The sequence below is a fragment of the Amphiprion ocellaris genome, chromosome 6 (genome assembly GCF_022539595.1).
Source record: "Amphiprion ocellaris isolate individual 3 ecotype Okinawa chromosome 6, ASM2253959v1, whole genome shotgun sequence".
Taxonomy (NCBI): domain Eukaryota; kingdom Metazoa; phylum Chordata; class Actinopteri; family Pomacentridae; genus Amphiprion; species Amphiprion ocellaris.
This window is the reverse complement of record NC_072771.1, coordinates 3,391,806-3,412,325: the sequence shown is the minus strand read 5'-3', so window position 1 is coordinate 3,412,325 and position 20,520 is coordinate 3,391,806. Positions and strand designations below refer to the sequence as shown.

General features: G+C 37.2%; 2 protein-coding genes across 5 annotated transcripts in view; one reads left to right on the top strand and one right to left on the bottom strand.

Annotated features, from left to right (window-relative positions):
* eeig1a (estrogen-induced osteoclastogenesis regulator 1a) overlaps nucleotides 1–20,520 on the bottom strand; it is a 51,996-nt gene that overhangs the window by 4,205 nt on the left and 27,271 nt on the right. For both annotated transcript variants that reach the window (XM_023261952.3, XM_035944298.2), the window contains exons 4-11: nucleotides 20,093–20,122; nucleotides 17,359–17,475; nucleotides 9,643–9,689; nucleotides 7,466–7,617; nucleotides 5,329–5,439; nucleotides 3,909–4,104; nucleotides 2,843–2,964; nucleotides 1,030–1,099 (exon numbers count right to left, since the gene is read on the bottom strand). In XM_023261952.3, coding sequence (XP_023117720.2) covers nucleotides 1,030–1,099; nucleotides 2,843–2,964; nucleotides 3,909–4,104; nucleotides 5,329–5,439; nucleotides 7,466–7,617; nucleotides 9,643–9,689; nucleotides 17,359–17,475; nucleotides 20,093–20,122 — 845 coding nt within the window. The remainder of the gene's footprint in view (nucleotides 1–1,029; nucleotides 1,100–2,842; nucleotides 2,965–3,908; nucleotides 4,105–5,328; nucleotides 5,440–7,465; nucleotides 7,618–9,642; nucleotides 9,690–17,358; nucleotides 17,476–20,092; nucleotides 20,123–20,520) is intronic.
* On the top strand, nucleotides 10,485–14,450 carry LOC111563066 (ependymin-1-like). 3 transcript variants are annotated; one of them, XM_023261954.3, is made up of 7 exons: nucleotides 10,487–10,641; nucleotides 11,584–11,702; nucleotides 11,838–11,869; nucleotides 11,982–12,116; nucleotides 12,220–12,406; nucleotides 12,488–12,569; nucleotides 12,678–14,450. In XM_023261954.3, exons 3-7 carry the CDS (start codon nucleotides 11,861–11,863, stop codon nucleotides 12,802–12,804), a joined length of 540 nt encoding a protein of 179 aa, XP_023117722.1. In that variant the 5' UTR covers nucleotides 10,487–10,641; nucleotides 11,584–11,702; nucleotides 11,838–11,860; the 3' UTR covers nucleotides 12,805–14,450. The 3 variants fall into 3 exon arrangements, with proteins under 3 accessions (XP_023117721.1, XP_023117722.1, XP_035800192.1); XM_035944299.2 differs by having other exon boundaries at nucleotides 10,497–10,641; nucleotides 11,301–11,702; XM_023261953.3 differs by lacking the exon at nucleotides 11,584–11,702 and having other exon boundaries at nucleotides 10,485–10,641.

Below are 20,520 nucleotides of genomic sequence, written 5' to 3'. Positions count from 1 at the left end.
AACTTTTAATGTCAGCTTAAATTTTATTTCATATTTGAACTCAGCAATAATCAGAGAGTCTTCTATCTATTTGTCCGATGTTACAGATTCTGAATCAACGACATGATGAGAAATAACAGAGAAAATTTCAGGTTTTTATCTTTACTAGTTTCTGAGATATTGTGGTTCAAACAGCCTCAAATTTAAATATGAGAAAAAACAGGAACACATTTGATATATATTAATCTGAGGCCAGAAAACTCTTACAAACTTGGCATTTTTTTGCAATTTTATATTTTTATAGAAAGGTTTGTTCATATATCATTTACAGTCTGATTTATAGAAAATTCTAATGCTAAAAACCTAGAAAAATGTGTTCTTTCCGGGAATTTTTTTTTTACAGAATTTTCTGATTTATTGGGCGATAAAAACAGATTTGTACAATCTTGTTTATATAGCGTTCATAGTCTGATTTATAGAACATTTTATTGCTAAAAACATCAAAAAAAACTTTTTTTTTTTTTACACTTTCTTGCAGTATTTTCTGATTTATGGAGGAATATAAACAAATTTGTAAAATCCTGGTCATATAGCATCCACATTTTACTAATAAAGACATGATTTTTTAAAAAATATTTTTCTAATTCTAATGTGTGAAAAAAATGGGCTGCAAGTGGGTCGACGGACAGTTTTTTTTTAAAAGCTAGGAAAGTTTTGATCGAGCATACCAACTAGGCAAGTCATTGATGAAATCTCCTGTAACTGATGCTAATTCTAGCTAACTGCAGTCATTATCATCCTCCATAAAAGGGGAAACTACAAAAGTTTAAGCTAACAGACAGTTGAGGAAAATCTGATATTGAAAAAGTTCTCCTCTTTAATCTGAACCTTTTAATTCCAACTGCTTCCTGAGTAAATTCGTTGCTGTACACAAAGCTGAGAACCTAAAGTGAAAGTGACAGGAAGAAAAGAGGAAGTGAGAGCGACACCCAAACAAACTTGAGGAGGAAGCGATGCACCAACAGGAAGTGACGGAGCGTCGGGTCTCACCTGTTTCCGAGCCTGATGCCGCTGAGTGCCGTGGTTCCGTCTCTACTGACAAACAGTCGCAGGTTGCTGTCTGGAAACCGCAAACACACAAAACACCGTGAGACAAACCAGAGGGCCGAGAAGGCGGCGAAACAAAGAGCAGAGCGTCCAAAGACGGCGTTCGCTGCCAGCAAATTATCTGTAAAACCTTCACGCGAGGAGATTCACTGTAAACAAAAGAGGCCATGATGAAGAGTTACAGCCTCCAACTACCAGCAGTGAGATCATCACTTCCCAGAAGAGAAGCACAGCAGACAACAACAGGTCACCTCGTTTGAGAGAGTGTTGATACTCGCTAGCATGTAGCTTGTTGTTGTGTAAAACGGATCAAAAATGACTTTCTCTGTCAAACAGCAAGTTTTAGTTTGGATGTGTGGCCTTGGAGTTATTAAAAGACCTATGAAAGAGTAATCCCAGTAAAATATCGACACAGTGATGATCTTCTGTCTTCTTCTTCTTTGACATTGTCTTTGCGAATTTACCAGAAAACTTAAAACTGAGCTAAAATATTTGTAATTTTGACTACATAAATCCTGAGTTAAAGCTTTAGATCGGGTTAATCAAGGCAATCCTTAACCCTCGTGTCGTCCTGAGGGTCAAAATTGACCTATTTTAAAGTTTGAAAATGTGGGGGAAAAAAAATTCACAGTGAAACTTCTGATGTCCACATTTTTGGGAAATCTTTGAAGATTTTTTGTCGGAAAAAAAAGAAATGTTAAAAATGTTTCTTAAGAACATTCACATAAAAATCTACCAAAATAAAGTGAATTTCGTTGGATTTTGGTTGATTTTTATGTCAATGTTCTTAAAGAAAATATTAGAAGTTTTACTGATATATATGGAATCACTTTAGATAGTTTTGGAATGTTTTTTAGAAGATTTTTACTTATTTTTTTAAAATACTTTCAAGAATTTTCTTGCCAAATTTGGGGGATTTTTTTAAAATAAAACTTTTAAGGGAAACTTAAGGAATTATTGAAATTTTCTTCCTGAAGGTTTTGCAAATTTTCAGAAATTTGGGGAATTTTTTTTGCTGAATTTTTAGATTTTTTTCAGACAAGGAAACAATATTTTTTGGTGCCCGTAAATGAAGACAACAGGAGGGTTAACTAAACAGGATCAACAAGAACCGAAGACTGATCCTTCGCTTACATCTACTGTGACACGTGTTGTCGATTTAAAGAATTTAGCAAATTTTTCGCAGATAATATGCAAAGCATCCATTGAAAATGCCACTCAGAAGAAGGAATGATGTCCTAAAAGTTCCTAACTTGGTGTAATATGTGTGTGCTGGCAGGAGGTCATGAAGCCTCACAGAAGTCTTTGTCATGGTAATCCTTTACTAGCTAAACTCCGCAGAAGCAGCAGCCTGTTCTGGTCACTACAGTAATAAGACTTAAGAGGCTCCACCTGGTGGAACAAAAATGTACTACAGCTAATCTACAATACTTGATGTAACAACCAACAAAACATTCTAGATTTTGATTTTAAAATCTACAAAGTCTTCTACATTTACAGAAATGTGTCCGCTAATTTCTTGGGTAATGTGATTTCAGGTCACTCTCTTGTACCTAAACCCTTCAATCCTGTTGTTTCAGTTATACTTACATCAAGATTAGAGATGTAAAACTACTTACATCAAGATTAGAGATGTAAAACTACTTAGATTGTACTGTTCAGGCTCCTTTAAACACTGTTGCAGACTCTTAAAGCTTTCAGCTGCATTATCAGTGATAGATCCATACAGAAACTACCAGTCGCTATTCTGCTGTACCTTCAGTGTTGTTGATATCCGCAAAGTTTTGGCTTTGGACAATTTTCTCCACGATGTCGTCGGCATCGATGCGAGTGTCATTTACCCAGGAGGGGTGATTCTCCACCGAGTCCTGCTTCCTCCTGAAAACACAGAAAACACAAGAAGAAAGGAATGAAACTGGAACAAAGTCTTTCTATTAATTTTGAAGCAATCGGCCCAGAAGCAATTAAACCTCAGAGTAGACTTTGTCATTGTGCCCCTTTTGCTAGTGATATTCCTACAATGCTCCCTGCTTGCCAACACAAAACTGCTCGCTTCTTCTGGTTGTGACACTAGTAAATAGTAAGAGGCTCCACCTGGTATTGCAACCAGGTACTACAGCTGATCTACAATACCTGAAATGTGTGTAATCTGGGAAAATGTTATCAGCTATTAGCTGTTTTCTGATATGTAGGAATGATGTCCAAAAAGATCCAGACTTGATTTATTACAAATGCGCTCTCCGGAGTTCATGAAACCTCACAGAAGACTTTGTCATGGTGCCCCTTTAACTAGCTACACTCCTACAATGCCCCCTTGCTTGCCAACACAAAATTGCTCACTTCTTCTTGTTGCGACAGTAAGAAACAGTAAGAGGCTCCACCTGGTGGCACAACGAGGTACTACAGCTAATCTACAAAACTTTAAGCGTGTATAATCTAGTAAACTGATCAGGTATTGGCTGTTTTCTGTACTTGGGAGGCCTGTTGGGGGCAAGACGGGCCGATAATCTTGAGTCTTCTGTGTCATTTTTTGGCAAATTACCAGATAATGTTTGATTTTGACTAGTGATGTCCCAAACCTGATCCTTAGCTTAACTAATCAGTATTAGCAAGAAAAAGGTGACCCTTTTATTAGCTAAATCACAATGCTCTCTGCTAGCCAACACAAAATTGCTCACTTCCTCTTGTTGCAACAGTAGTAAGCGGTAACAGTAACAGTAAGCGGCTCCACCTGGTGGCACAGCCAGGCACTACATCTAATCTACGATACTTAAAATGTATAATCTAGGAAAATGGCATGGGGTATTGGTTGTTTTCTGTACCTGGGAGGCCTGTTGGGGGGTAAGACAGGCCTTGGGGGTCGAGGGGGTCTCTCGGGACGTCCAGCGTCCTTGTCGCCCTCTGGAGGTGAGTCGGTGGTAAAACAAAGGCCACCAGAGGTGCTGCTGCCCGTTGAGGTATTCCTGCGATGTGTGAGGTCAGACAGGCTGGAGGAGCAGGAGTGCTCAGTGCTGTAGCCTGCAGGAACAACGATAAACAGGTAGAGCCGGGTCAGAATCTCCCAACTGGAGGATTCATAGTATGAAGGTAAAACTTTGCATGGACTCATTAAATATACTGAAGTTACTGTAGATAAAGAATCTGCTGTCTATCTGCTGTTATGTTGAAGTTATGAGGCTCAAAAATGATGGAAAAAGTCCATTAAAAAGCGTGAAATATGGATCTATGTCTCTATGTACTTCAAGGGCCTGTAAGTCTGAAAGTATTCATAGTGCGAAGACAACATTTAGACAAGCCTAATTGCACAAAAAAATGATTCTGAAAAGGTTAGGTGGGAACTTTTTCACATTTGTTGACTTTTATATGGAGTGACCAAGTTCATGTAATATCTGAGTTAATACAGGGGGTCCTCGATTTACGACGTCCTCGACCTACAGCGTTTCGTCGGAACTGGTTACGGGGGTGTACTTGGTTTGTGACGTACAGTGTTTCGTCATTACATCAGAACTGGTTATGTGGAACTAGTTGGCGAGCGGAGTGGACGAATACGTCGTCACGCGGCGCTATAAGACGGCTTTGATTACATTCTCCGGTTGTACACCACCTTGGATTGTGCTTCATTCACTAACTTTTTGTTCTTCATTATGGCTCCTAAGTGTAAAATGACTCATACATGCATGAAGGTCGTTGGTGTTCATGACTTTTTCGAAGAACTGATCAATATTCAATTCAATTCAATTTTATTTATATAGCGCCAATTACAGGTCAAATTGTCTCAAGACGCTTTACAGAACCCATATGGTGATGCATGTAAGAGCTTTGTTTACATTTTCGCTGGAGTTCCAACTTATGGCAAAAATCGACTTATGTCGATCCGTAGGAACGGAACTCTGACGTAAGTCGAGGACCCCATGTATAATTAACAAATTGTGACTTGTAAGTGGCATCTCACATCAGTAAAAATCGGTTAAAGGAACTTAAATGTAGAAATGGAACAAGTACAGAAGAACATTGTATCATAGCAACATATACAACAAAACAGACTAATGTAGATGAACTGATTTTCCAATGAAACAAGCACATGAACTTGAATTTAACAGTGATTAACCCTAGAAATTAGCCATTTTTGAACTTACAAAGTTATTAAAGACATTAGGAAATCGCAGTTCCCACAAAATAATGTGTTTAATTCTGTATTTTGTGATATAAAAAGACATGAAAAGGAAATCTGGATGTTGGTACCTGAGATTTTGCTGTGCTGGCTGGCGTAGCTGGAGTTACGAGAGTGACCAGACTGGAAGACTTCTGCTGAACCAGACTGGTTCTGATTCGTTTCCGACTCCTCCAGGAGACCTGAAGGCACCAACAGAAGAAAACACAAACTCATGAGTGTTTACAGCGAGTCCAAACATTTCAGTGAGATCAGACAGCAGCAGTTTTTGGTTTACTCTTGCAGCAGAGATGCAGGACTCAATGATGGCAGCGACTTCTGAGACACAGCAGCGAAGATTTACAACCACAAACTAAATGTTCCTCAGTCGGAGAAGCTTTTTACTCCAACAAACTGGTCACAAAACTACTTTTGTTTGAGTTCAAACCTTAAAAATTCTTGGATGTTTATGGCTGAGAATCTCACATTGGCAAAGGTGTTAAAAACCTCCTCGTCTCAAGTTGTTTTCCAAGTTGGAACAAAAATGTGTTGCTTTTTTTATATAAATCATTTCAAACAGGAGAAATCCGTAACAGCAGCAGCAGCAAAAATGAACAAAGACATGTTTTTAGAAGTTCTTCCAACCATTTTTGGTTCAGAGCGAAACATCTGGCTGGGAAAGGTTTGGGCCGAGATCAAAAAGATAGGATTCAAGAACATTTTATCTGATGTTTCGTACTTACTCTGATCTAATAACATCATTTTTTATGAGATTTGTTTGTCATATCAGTTCTAAAACCAGGTAAACTGATTATAAAAACCTTTGGGGGAGCAGGTTTAGAAGTTTCATCAGCTAGTTTGATGAATTCTGGAAGAGTTCTGTAGCTCTTAAGGTTTTCTGGCACTTAAAATGTTCTTTATTAGTCTGGGGCAGTGCAATGTGGTCTCATCAGACTACAGAAACAAGATTTTCTGGTATGACAAAACCAAGGTTACACTAGTTGGCCTCAGTTGTAAGCAACACATCTGGAGGACAACAAGCATCTCCTGCTGAATGCTACTTTAACAGCGAAGCACGGTGGCGGCAGCATCATTGGTATGGATGTTTTTCAATAACAGCTGGTTGGTTGATATTCTATCATCCAATGAAAGTCTAAGGTAGCAGCTCCAAAGCAATAAAAAGTTCCACCTTTGTTGACATTTAGAGAAGAAACTTTAGATGTGTATGCTTTTAATGGCTTTTTGCAAGTTTTTAATGGCCCTGATTTATAGTATTTTACATTTATTTTAGCTTAAACTGTGACCTTTTAACATATGCTTATAATGCTTTGCTTTAATTTTATATAGTTTTATTCTTTTACCAATAGGTTGCTTTTTGCTCTTATTTTGTTGCTCTTTAGAGTTCGATAAATTCAAGTTGGCTGATTTAGTAACAAAAGCGCTATTTCATATTTCTGTAGTAAATAACAAGGTTCAAATGATTTCATATGCTGCAAATATTAGCTTTTTTTAAATGTTGATTTAGAGTTCATTTCTGCTGCAAAACTTGTTTTAAACATTATAAATGAGTTGTGTAGATGTTATTCTGTTATCACCAATTATTTTCCACCTTTGACTTAAATAAAAATCATATGTGGGGGTTTAAGTAAGCAGTTTACGAGTCAGTGACATACAGTTTTCTCTCTTAACAAGGAAGAAGATCTGATGAAGGAAAAAAATAATTATTTCCTTCCTTTATGTAGAAGTTCTTGTATTTCTTCTGTCACGGTACCACTCTGAAACCAAAAACAGTTCATGCCCCTGTGTATAAACTGCAAAACTTTTCTGTCAACAAATAAAAATGTAATATACAAAATGAAAAATACAAGCTAAACTTGTATGTTGAAACACTAAATAACACAAAAAGGACAGTTTAAACACTAAAAAACAGAAATCCCTGCAGTCTATTGAAGGGAAAGAAAGGTTTAGTCATGCTTTTGATTCAACTGATGTGTTAGTTTTGTTTTTTCTTCTGTCTGAGTAAATTTTCTGAACATTAATGGCCTCACAAGCATCATTCTGCCTCCTTGAACGGATTTTTCAACTTTCTGTTTGGAAACTAACACTCTGAGGAGATTTCGCCAGCATGGAAACAAATCAAAAACCATTTCTCTGAGTAAAACCTAACTAAAATAGCAGTTTTTCCCCCTAATTGCAGCACAAATCTTCCTACCGACTCGTGTCTTGTACCTGAGCTGATGATGGAGGGTCGAGGTTTGGAGGCTCGGCCCAGAGAAACCCCTCCAGCCGGGCCAGGCTCGGCGGTTCCTTCCCCCTTACAGTCCAGCTGCAGGGTGTGTTCCCGTCCAGGGATGGAGATGGACTTGGCTGTGCTCGGAGGCCTGCAGGAAAACAGAAAAAAAACATCTTATCAGGCTGGAAAAGATTAACTGAGCAAAGAGGTGCAGCTCTGCTTAGTTTGGCATCCTCAGATAAGATTAACTTCACTGGTCGAAGGGAAAAGTGAGTCACTGTGGCAACAAACGGACGGACAGCGGAGGACGAAGATGATAAGAGCTTCAAAATCTGGCCGGAAGGTTGAAACACACATTAAATACAATAACAAATAGTCACAGATTGACGTACATTACACAGAACTCCTGTGAAGCTCTATACTGTAGACGATATTTGCAGTTTATCAAGGCAGAAATATGCAGTTTGACAGAGATTGACCAGTTTTAAGTCCAGAAATTAGTTGTTTTTTTTTACATGAACGTTGATTAAAGAAAAATGCAAAATGGCAAAATATCAACAAGAGCAATTAAGTCAAAGATATGAGAGAAAAAAAAACCCATAAATGAGTAAAACCAACAACTTGCAACAACTCTACATTTTAGAAGACACCTTCGGTTTAACAAGCTGTTAAAGTGTGGTTTGATTGAAATTAATCTGCTTTAAGTCCAAAAATGGGTTATTTTTTACATGAACATTGGTAAATGAAGGTGCTAAGTTAAAGATGAAAAAACTGAAAAACCCCATATTGGTATAAAAACTGAGGTTTAAAACAACTCTATACTGTAGAGGACGTCTGCAGTTTATCGAGCCAGAAATGTGTGATTTGGTTGAGATTGACCAGTTTTAAGTCCAGAAATTAGGTGGGGTTTTTTTTTTTTTTTTTTACATTAACACTGATAAAAAAAAAGAAGAAAAATACCATCAAGTGCCATCAAGTTAAAAATATGAGTGAAAAAACCCTTAAAGGTATAAAACTCTTAGGTTTAGCAGCAACTTTGTCCTATAGAAGACATCTGCGGTTTACTTACAACTGAGCTTAACCAGTTGTAAGTCCAGAAATTCAGTGGTTTTTAAACAAACATTGATAAATAAAGATGACAAGTTAAAGAAGAAGAAACTGAGAAACCCCATAATGGTATAAAAACACTTTAGTTTTAAAACAACTCTACAATGTAGAGGACAACTGTACTTTATCAAAGCAGAAATATGTGATTTGGTCAAGATTAACCAGTTTTAAGTCCAGAAATTAGTTTTTTTTTCCATGAACATTGATTAAAGGAAGCTGCAAAGTGGCAAAGTACCATAAGGTGCCATCAACTTTAAGACAAGAGAGTGAAGAAGCCCAAAAAGGTGCAAAAAGATTGAGATTTTACAACCACTCTACATTGTAGAAGACATCTACCATTTATCTGACCGGAAATGTGTTGTTTGGTTGAAATTAACCAGTTTTAAGTCCAGAAATGCATTGGTTTTTACATGTACATTGATAAATAAAGATGCCAAGTTAAAGAAGAAGAAACTGAGAAACCCCATAATGGTGTAAAAACTGTGAGGTTTTAAAACAACTCCATAATGTAGAGGACTGTTATAGTTTATCAAGCCAGAAATATATGGTTTGGTTGAGATTAACCAGCTTTAAGTGCAGAAATTAACTGTTTTTTACATGAACATTGATTAAAGACAGAAGCAAAGTGTCAAAACACCATCAAGTTAAAGTTATGAGAGTGAAAAAAAAACATGAAGGTTTAACAACTCTGAGGTTTTAAAACAACTACATTGTAAAAGACATCTGCAGTTTATCAAGCTGTTAATGTGTGGTTTGGTTGAGATTGACAAGTTGTAAGTCCAGAAATTCAGTGGATTTTCCATGAACATTGATAAAGAAGCAAAATATCATCAAGTGCCATCACATTAAGGATGATGAGACTGAATAACCCCATGAAGTTGTAAAACCTTACATAATTTCAGAAATTAAGACTTTCACACTGACTCCAATCAACACTTTTATCTAAATAAATGCGATCTCATGTACAAGTTCTACATAAAAAGTTATTCGAGCAGTTCATCTGTTTAGAAATCACTGTGACTTAATGGAAACACATCCTAAATGTGGTAATATTTGTATGACTCACGTCTTAAAACACGGATCTCCAGACAGGAGGGTCATCCCGATGATCACCTCAAAGGAAACAAAAAGACAAAAACAACTTGTAGCATCACAGAAATGCAGAAACAAATTTTTTTCCTTCTTTTATTTGGAAGAATCTCTGAATCTTTCACATTTCAGTGTCAAACATATGCAACAGCTCAGAGAATGAAAGACTACACTTTTTCCTTCTGTTTACACCCTTTCCCTCCTTTTTTTGTCCATGAATGCCCTGTACAATATCTTTTCTACACTTTCTCGTTCCATTTACACCTTTTTTTTAATCCTTTTTGCCCATAAATGCCCTGATTCTACGGCTCCTTTTCTACACTTTGTTCTTCTCTTTACACCTTTTCCCTCCTTTTTATGAGCATAAATTTCCTATTTGTACAGGTCCTTATCTATATCTTTTCCTTGCGTTTACACCTTTTCCATCCTTTCTTTGCTAATAGTACAAATTTTCCAATTATTAATAATAATAATTAATTAACAAAAATGACAAAAAATAGCATAACACACATTTATTCTTATACGGGTCATTTTTGACTCACTAATAGAAGAGTGCAGGGTCCAATCAGTCGCGCATCTATGGGTTAACCTTCTCATTTCACCTCGTTTGCAAAATGTGCCTTCGACGGTGTGTTGCAAGCATCGTAAGACAGCTGCATCACCACAAAAAAAAAATAGGCCAGTCGGGTAAAAGTCCTCAATGGGGTCAACACCCGCAGAGACGGCGGCTAAAATGTTTACACAGCTTGAAGAGTTAAGCAAGACCTGTTGTTCCTGCAACTCGCTGCTCCTATAAAAGCAGCTGCAACTTCACCGACAGCTAGATTACGCGCTTGTGATTGCTTTTTGACATCTCTAACATCATTTTGTGACTCCCTTCGGACCAGGAAAATGCACGCAGCTGTAATCCTGTTGGTGTTCATGTGCCTGATGCCCACCACTCATGCAGATCATCATCACCATCAACAGCCCTGTCGTAAGAATTTGTTGTTCTGTTATTTTTTTCTTTTTCTGGTATGATTTAACTTTTTCCACATATTGCACATTTGTCATTTTTCTGTCTTTTCGTGTCATTTTTTTTATTTAAGGATCCTTTTTTGTCTTTGTCATTCATTCTTGTGTTAAATTTGCCATCCTTTTTTGTGTCATTTTATTATTTATTTAAGCCTCATAATTTTTGTTTCTTTTTGTGTTATTTAGGCATTGTTTTGTCATTTTTGTGTTATTTTAGCATCCTTTTGTGCCTTTTTGTGTCATTGTTTAGTTATTTAAGCATCTTTTTGTGTCTTTTTTTGTTTTTTTACACATTGTTTTGTCATTTTTTTTGTAATTTTGGTAATATTTTTGTGTTAAATTTAGCATCCTTTTATGTCTTTTTGTGTCAATTTTGTGTCATTTAAGCATCGCTTTGTCATTTTTGTGAGATTTTAGCATCCTTTTGTGTCATTGTTTAGTTATTTCAGCTTCATTTTATGTCTTTGTCATTAATTTTTGTGTTAAATTTCACATCCTTTTTTCCAATTCAAATAAATTTTGGTTGACGACCGAATTGATGAATAGACATATACATGAACTTAAACAACAAAAATGTTTGTTTCATTTATATTTGTCTGCATTTTTCATCTGTCTTCACAGGTAACTGCAAACTCAACGTCCAATTATAGCAATTATATTCAACATTATAAAACATTTTATAAACTCAAGCACTTTTAATATCTTAGAAGTGGTCTATTATGGGACCGGCGTAGCTAACATTAGGTGATCAGAAAACTCTTTGTTGCACAATTTAGACACGACCACGATTTTATCCAGGCTGCCATCAGGATTTTTAAAAGAAAACTTTCCACCCCACAAGCTCACTGCGTCTCGTCTTCCTTCACTGTTCACTAAAACTTTCTTGTGCGCTGACATCATTCAGTGCCTCCTATGCATCGTCATCGCAGCTAGAAAAGAGACTTTAGGTTCATTATCGCCACCTACTGGACTGGAGTGTGCATCAGTGGTACCGGTGTGCCAGAAATTAGGGAACTGAGAAAGGTGCGATTAAATGCGTTATTTTTTGTAACGTGTTATTCTGTAACTAATAAATTGAAACTAACATGTTAAAGTTCCTAGTCTAAATGTATTTAATGACTATACTGGCCTATCTAACAGAAATTGTTCTCTTTCTAGATTTACCCAACGTAACAGGACTCATGACTGTGGTGAGTCTTTTTTTTTTTGTCATTCAGGATTAACTCTTCATAAAATCCTCCTATAGCGTTTTAATACACCGCATTAGAACCTCTCTTTTTCTCTATGAATGTTTGAAACCAGATGGACCTACAGGATCCAGTGAAGGCATTGGGTGGATTCACCTACGACTCAACGGGCAACAAACTACGGTTCAGATCAAACGAGAACTTCCCCAACGCTTCACGACATCTGGATCTGCTGATGTTTTTCGAAGAGGTGACTGATCTCTTCTTTTTTCCAGAAAAGTAAACATCACTCAAAGCCATTTTTGCATCGTGACATGTGGATCTGTGTCTGGATCTGTGTCTGCCTCTGTCAGGGGATATTCTACGAGATTAACAGCAAGAACCAGAGCTGTGAGAAGAAAAAACTGCACTACAACCACCACGCTCTACGTATTCCCGAGGATGCCCAATTCCTGGCTACGATGAATTTAGGGAATCCATCTATTGTTGGAGAGGGATTAGAATTCAGCATGTGGGAAGGGTCAGTGGCCGACAACACAGGTAGGGGAGACTCTATGAAAACAATATGCAAACCTTTTCGTGATGTGCCTGTTATTACAAGTTGAATGTTCTCTTTTTCAGGCAAATATGTAATTTCTGTAACTAAGGGATGTTTGCCTGTGAGCATCCTCTACTACAGGAAGTCTACAACAGTCATTTTCAGGTTTTTATATTTTTATTTTGCACTGCTTTTAATACTTGATAGTACATATCGGATGCACAGACACAGGAAAAATAATCTCCATGTCATTTTTGCATCACTTTCTTGCAGCTTCATGAACCTTGAAAGCGGGATCAAGAACCCTGAGGTCCTCGAGGTGCCTTCCTTTTGTGGGGGACTTTCTGTGGAGGAGACATCTAACGGGACAGTAAACAGTTTCCTCGACCTGTTCATGTAGAAGAAGAAGCCCCAGCAGCAGATTAAATTAAACCCCTATCAGAGCATGTACGGGCACAACTGTAGACTTTTCTCTCCTACTTGTGACACTGCATCACATCTGTTTCCATCACATCTTCCCACTTAAATCCCTACAAAGATATGACTTTGAACAGCTCAAATACACTGCAAGTGCAAAAAAAAAAAGTCGTGCACTGTAATATTTTGTTGGACCACCTTTAGCTTTGATTATGGCAAACATTTGCTGTGTTTCAATAAGCTTCTGCAATGTCACACCATTTACTTCTGTCCAGAGTTGGATTAATTTTTCACCAAGATCTTATATTGATGATAGGAGAGTCGGACAAAGTCTTCTCCAGAAAATCCCAAAGACTCTCAGTGGGATCTGGTTTGTGAAAATGATGTCTCAGGCTCCCTGATCCACTCATTCACAATGTGAGCCCCATGAATCCTGGCACTGTCATCTTGGAACATGTCCATGCCATCATCGAAGAAAAACTCCATTGATGGAAAGACCTGGTCATTCAGTATATTCAGGTAGTCAGCTGACCTCATTCTTTGGGAACATAACGTTGCTGAACCTGACCAACCCCAGATCATAACCCTAACCCTCACAGGCTGGTAGGCACTAGGCATGATGAGAGCATCACTTCATCTGCCTCTCTTCTTACCCTGATGAACCCATCTGCTGGTTTATCTTTGACTCCTCTGGACACTACACCTACTATCAGGCATGTAGGTGGCAGTATCATCATACTATCAATTTAAGTGACTCAAGTCTGAGACAGAAAGACGACAGATTTAGTGGAACTGCACCAATTCAGGTGCAGTTCCACTAAATTTGTCGTCTTTCTGACAAGGTGCTTCACGTTCTTGATGGGTTCAAGTCAGGACTTTGGGGAGACCAGTCTAGAACCTTCATTCTAGCCTGATGGAACCATTTCTTTACCACGTCTGATGTGTTTTTGGGCTCGTTGTCTTGTTGAAACATCCAACTGTGTCCAAGATCAACCTCCTGCTGATGGTTTTGGGTTTTCTTGAAGAACATGGATGTAATCCTCCTTTATTATTCCCTTTGCTTTGTGTAAAGCTCCAGTTCCACAGAGCATAATACTCCCACCACCATGCTTGGTGGTAGGTTTGGTGTTCTTGGGATTAAAGAAAGTCCAAGACCTGCCTAAGAAAGTCTGAAACCAGTCCTCAAGAAGTCTTAAACCAGTCCTCAAGAAGTCTTAAACCATGACCAAAATTAAACCTAAATTACTCCTAAAAAGTCCAAGACATTGTAAAACCAGTCCTAAACTAGTCCTGACAAGGTCTAAAACCAGGATCAAAATCAAACCTAAACCAGTCCAAAAAAATTTTCAAAACCAGTCAGAATAGAGTCTGAAACCAGTCCTAAAAAAGTCAAAAACCAGCACAAAGTCAGGACCAAAACCAAACCTAAACTAGTGCACCTATCACTTTGGAACAGGGTACATCTGGACTAGAAGGCAAAATTGAAGCGTTTTTTTTTTCCATTTAACCTCACTAATTAGTGGTTTTCTTATTGTTACACAGCAGTTTAGTCCCAATCCCTGGAGTTCCCTTCACATTGCACATGTTGGAATGCTTTACTTTCACTATTAAACATATCCGTGAGTTCTACTGTTGATCTATGACCTATGATCATCTAAGAGTTTGTTCCTAGAAGATGATGGTTCTCCACTATCCTTCAGGTTTTAACAATGCGATGGGCGGTTCTTAACCTGATTTTAGCAGTTTCATCTCCTTAGTTGTTTTCTTTGCTTGATGCAGGTCAATAATTTGACCCTTCTGAAACAGATAACATCCTTTCTATGACCACAGGATACGTCTTCCAACATGGTTGTTTAAGAAATGAGAAGCTTCTCACTGCATCAGCTAGAGTTAAAGAAGTGTTGTCATCACTGTGTTAATTATCCAATGGAAGGCTCTTACCTGTTTGCTTAGTTAAATCCAACTTTTTTTTGGAACAGGCAGTGTATGTGCACACATAGAATTGGATGTCAAAACAAAACAAAAGACGCAACACAGATTATAGAATTAGTGATAATTGAATCAAAGTTTTCCTAAAGAATGGGTAGAGCAAAGCTATGTCCTCTCTACTGTTTTTCATATTTTCATAACATCATCAGCCTTGACTGGATGTCTCATTCTGCCTCATGGAAGTTGTTCTTTTACAACATTTGACCATAAAATGTCACAATTTTCTTGATAAATTATTTTAAATGCACTAAAGAATATCACTATTTTATTAATATTTGCAGAAAAACTTGTATATTACAAGAATATCTGAAAAAAGGGTTTAAAGCGTAACTAACTAGGAGCTGAAACTCCATTTAGTCTATAAATTGAATCGGGCCTGTTGTTTTTTTTTTGCAGTAACACTACCTAGAAATGCAGTAAATTCCCATGAAGCTCAGTGAGTTCTGCACATCTGCACGGCATGAAGTTTTTCCAGAGAAAATGAATGACGAAACTCCTCCAGATTCTGTTGGCTTCACTGAGCAGTTTGAGTGGATGACCTCTGGTTGGCGCTGCAGAGCTCCTCACCAAAGAAAACCAGAAGCTGCTTCATTCACTCAGACAATAAACTGCCTCAGTTACTGCTTTGTTTTCAGCAGCTACTGTCAGGAAATTAGGTTTTCAATTAATCAATTAATCTCTGGATGTCAGGAAGTTGTGGAAAATGTCTTTAAATCTTTCTTTTTGGTCAGACAACAAAAAGATACTGAGTTTATTATCAGATAACACAAAGAGAAGCAGCTAGAACACGGATATTTTCTGCATTTTTGCTTAATTGACTAATTAATTAATGAAGTAATCATTTATCTCAAAGTGATTTTGTAGGACACAAATGAATGTTTGCAGTATTTTCATTATCAATAAACAAAACAAGTCCTGATTAAACAGTTTATTTAAAATATGCAGCTAAAATACAGCTTCTCGGCTATTAAAAAAATCTTAATACATCTTTCATAAAGCATCTTTAGGCTGTATAATCAATGGATTTCTGGATTTAACACACAATTATCTTGAATTTTGTTGAGTTTTCATTGTTTTTTTAAAGGCTTATTCAAAAAAAAATTTTTTAAGAGTATTTACCATGAAAAAAATCTCTTTAAGTTCACATTTATTAGAAATTATCTGCTTTCACTGCAGTTTCTTCTTAAAAATTTAACTATTCATGTCAGGATAGCAAAGTTGAAGTCAACTAGCTGCATGACACTGACTTATAGCTGGTTAATTGTTAATTATAGCTGCTGTAGAAACAGTTTATTTGATATTTTGTGCTTTTTTTTGAACTGGTTCCACCCTGTTATTGTAAAACCACAACACACAACACTAAAGGTGAAGAGGTTAAAATACAATCTAACCTCTTCTGGAAGCTGACGGAGCTCGTTTCAGTTCCTAAAAACTATATTTTCATTTCAACAGAGAAACCAAAGCACTTGAACCAAAGTCTTTTGCCTGTTTCACATGACAAAGCGATAATTGATCCTCTTGCCTTTGCGCTAAATTTGGGGGTTGGGAGCGATCAGTGAAAAGGTCAAAGTGTTGAAGTTAATGATAAAACCCGCATCAGATTCTGGATTTATGACACAACAAAATTTCTGTTTGCACACCTCCTTTCCTACACTTTCACCTTCCATTTGCACCTTCCCTCCTTTTTTTGCCAATGAATGTCCTGTTTGTATGGCTCTTTTTCAATATTTTTCTCCTTCCATTTATACCTTTTCCCTTCTTTTTTGCCCTTTAAGTGCCTTGTTGGTACAGCTCCTTTTCCCTTCTTTTTATGCCCACAAATGCCCTGTTTGTACGGCTCCTTCTCTACAAATTCTCCGTCTATTTACACTTTTTCCCTCCTTTTCTGCCCTCAAATGCCCTGTTGGTACAGCCTCTTTATCCGATTCCTTTTCCATCCTTATTTCCTGATAAATTTCCTGTTTGCACGTGCCATTTCTGCATTTTTCTCCTTCCATTTACAACTTTTCCCTCCTTTTTGTGGCCCACAAATGTCCTGTTTGTACAGCACCTCTTCTACACGTTTCCCTTCCATTTACACCTTTTCCCTCCTTTTTTTGCTCATGAATGCCCTGTTTGTACAGCACCTTTTATACAATTTTCTCTTTCCATTTACACCTTTTCCCTCCTTTTTTGCCCTTAAATGCCCCATTTGTACGGCTCCTTTTCTACAACTTTTCCCTCCTTTTTTGCCCACAAATGTTGTTTTTAGGGCTCCTTTTCTACACTTTCTGTTTACATCTTTTTCCTCCTTTTTTACCAATGAATACCTTGTCTGTACAGCTCCTTTTCTACACTTTCTCCTTCCATTTACCACTTTCCCTCCTTTTTTGTCCACAAATGTCCTTTGTACGGCTCCTTTTCTACTCTTTCTCCTTCCATTTACACCTTTTCCCTCCTTTTTATGCACTTGGATGCCCTGTTTGTACAGCTCCTTTTCTACACTTTCTCCTTCTGTTTACATCTTTTCCCTCCCATTTTTTAAACCAGCAAAAGCCCAATTCCTTACCTTCAGTATGGAGTTGTCCTGCCGTGTGTTCTTGGTGTCGTATCCCTCCAGCAGGCAGCACCTCACCGTAGAACCAGAACCAGCGAACTCGGCCATGTTGAGGTCTGTGAAACCCAGCTGAGGGTGAAGAACAAGTTAATTGTAGATTGGCTAATTTGGGCCTTCACTGCTCCTTATTTCTGGCGCATGTTTGGGAAAGGAGAGACACCCACCACTTAGCGCACCGAGTAATTTTACATCAGCGTTTTTTTGAAGTGTTTGAAGCCGTATGACAGAGTGCAGAAACCACACGTCAGTCTGAACAGACATCGAACCAGACTGAGGGAAACCTGTGCTTTTAAAGTCTCTGAGAGAAGAAAAAAGCTTCTGCAGGTACAGAGGCAAAAACAACTTGAGTTGGTCTTGACTGTACAACTAAGAAATTGGAAAAAAAAAAAAAGTGAAGGAAATGACCAGAAATAAGTCATTATTTAGTTTTTTTTCACATTTTTTCAGTCTTTAGCTGTAATTTTTTACTGTATTGCACTGTTTTTACTGTTATTTTACAGCTACTGTTTCATTAAAGTAGAGATAATAATCAGCAAAATGATAAAAAAAGATAAATTTGCAAGTTAACTCTAAAAAACAGCTGCTTGTACCATCCACATCAAGTATCTGTATTGTTTGCATTTGACCATAAAATAGCACTATTTTTTATACTGCAATTAAATCAGAAAATATCAAATACAGATTTCTTTTTTACCTGTTAGTGTACAGATTTCCCTCGTTTTGTTAAATTATAGATAATATTAAGTAGAAATCACAGAAAAGAAGTATTAATCTACAAAAAAAAAAAAAAACACCAAAAAAACCTAACAGGCTAAAACTGAAAAAATGTACACATCATAAATCTGTATTTTTACAAATACTAATTTGTTAATTTAGAATGTGAACGTACAACCGGCTTGCTGTATTTAAATCAGCAAAAAAGTACCATCATTTTACAGATATTTGCTGTTACTTTCACTTTTTCTTTGTTTCTTTTTTTGTGGTTGTTCAACATTTTGCTTTTTTACAGTTTTTTTTGGTATTGCAAGCTACTAAAATGAGAATCTCCCATATGAGATGAGGCCCTCATGTCACTTTTTAAAATGTTATTCAGCCTTAAACCACTTGATAAATTAAATGTATCAAAAAACCTGTAATGATGAAACCTGCGTCAGATTCTGGATTTACGACCCATTAAAATTCCTGTTTGTGGGCTCCATTTCTACACTTTTCACTTTCCGTTTGCACTTTTTCCCTCCTTTTTTGGGCCATGAATGCCCCGTTTTTTTGGCTCCTTTCCTGCACTTTCGCTTTTTATTGCCCGTTTATAAATCTCAGACCAACACTAAGAAAACTAATTAATTAATGAACCAATCATTTATCTCAAAGTGATTTTGCAGGAAACAAATGAATGTTTACAGTATTTGCATTCTCAATAAAGAAAACAAGCCCTGATTTAACAGTATATTTAAAATATGCAGCTAAAATATAGCTTCTCAGCTATTAAAAAATCTTAATATATCTTGCATAAGGCATCTCCACGCTGTATAATCAATGGATTTCTGGATATTAAGGTTGATTTAACACAATTATCTTTGAGTTTCTCTACTGCTGGAGTGATAAACAACAAAAGTTTTTTTTTAATTTTTATTGTTTCTCAACAGTTTTTAAAAGGAAAAATCATTTTAGAAACTCATCTAAAGATAACTTAGCATGAAAAGCTAAATACAAATCCTTAATATTAGCTTCTCGGCTATTAAAAAATCTTAATATATCTTGTAGAAAGTACCTCCAGGCTGTATAATCAATGGATTTCTGGATTTAAGGTTGATTCAGCACAATTATCTTTGAGTTTCTCTATTGCTGGAGTGATAAACAACAAAATTTGTTGAGTTTTTGTTTCTCAGCAGTTTTTAAGAGAAAAAAATCATTTTAAAATTAGCTTGAAAAGCTAACTATAAAGGCTTAATATGGGATCTCAAAAATGAGACGAGTCCTTGTTTGTCTTTAAATCAAATTTTTAAACTTTGAATTAACGTTTAAAATAAAAGCCCCTTAGCTTAATTCAAATGAACCATTTATTTTTGTAAAAGTTCTATTAAAGTTGTAAAACTGAGATTTTGACACTCCTGCACATTTACAAATCCCAGATCAACACTAACATTAGTAGGTCAGAGATTTCACCACAACACCTGACTTTATGACCTTTATCTCAGACCAGGCGGAAGCTGCTTTTGTCTGATGTTTTTCTAAATTAACTTTGCAGCTCTCTCGAGCAAAACGCCTCCCATTCTTCATCCTGCAGGTTTCCCTTTCTGCGGCGTCTGTTTTCATAGGTGCGTATTTTATTTAAGGAAGCCAACTTCTAAGGAGGGAAGCGAGGTATATTTAACCGAAGGAAATCTAAAAGGAGAGGCGGGCGAGAACAGAGGAAACGGTTCCTGCCGGGCATCGACGTGAGTTTATCTTCACAAGAGCTTCGACCTTGTTTCATTCATGACTCACACTGGAGGAGCCATTACCGTTAGCCGAGGTGTCGGCAGGATGTTTTGCAGATTCCCAGAAAACGTGAGCAGGTTTTAGATTTAAGTTTGCGCCCGGCTGGTGGCAGAAATCCTAATATTTACACGATGTGGCATCAAGGTTTACAGAGACGGACACGAGCTCATCTGTAACTGTTTCAATGTGTTTATGAGGCGACTCTTACCTTCGTATAGGCTTTTCCTCCTTTGAGTTCCTGCAGGGGAGAAAACAGGAAGACAGTAATGAAGCCAGTGATCCAACTTTATATTACAGAGGCCTCCGATTACAGGCCTCCATCGAGACGCATGAAATTACAGGCTGGGACCACACCGGTGGCTCCTGTGTAGTTCAATGAGGCAGAATTCACATGGGAGAGACTGAACTGAAATATCCTCGATGCATTTCTGTGAGAAAACGTCCAAACCTGTCGTTACAGTCGATACTTTCTTATTGCTAATTGGGTTTAGATGCTGTTCTGTCGGTCTGGATATGATTTAAAGAGCAATAACACAAAGATACTCAGTCTGACAGAACAAAACTTTCAAATAGCTACTTCCAAAAAGCACTGAGATCTCCTAAAATCAAGGTTTAATCTTGCTAATTAGGTTTAGG

Excerpts from the sequence above, each read along its gene's own strand:
- LOC111563066 (XM_023261953.3), top strand. The coding sequence starts at position 10,557 with ATGCACGCAGCTGTAATCCTGTTGGTGTTCATGTGCCTGATGCCCACC. Across the intron at positions 12,117-12,219 it reads TGCTGATGTTTTTCGAAGAG|GGGATATTCTACGAGATTAA; the intron begins GTGACTGATCTC and ends TGCCTCTGTCAG. Across the intron at positions 12,407-12,487 it reads GTCAGTGGCCGACAACACAG|GCAAATATGTAATTTCTGTA; the intron begins GTAGGGGAGACT and ends TCTCTTTTTCAG.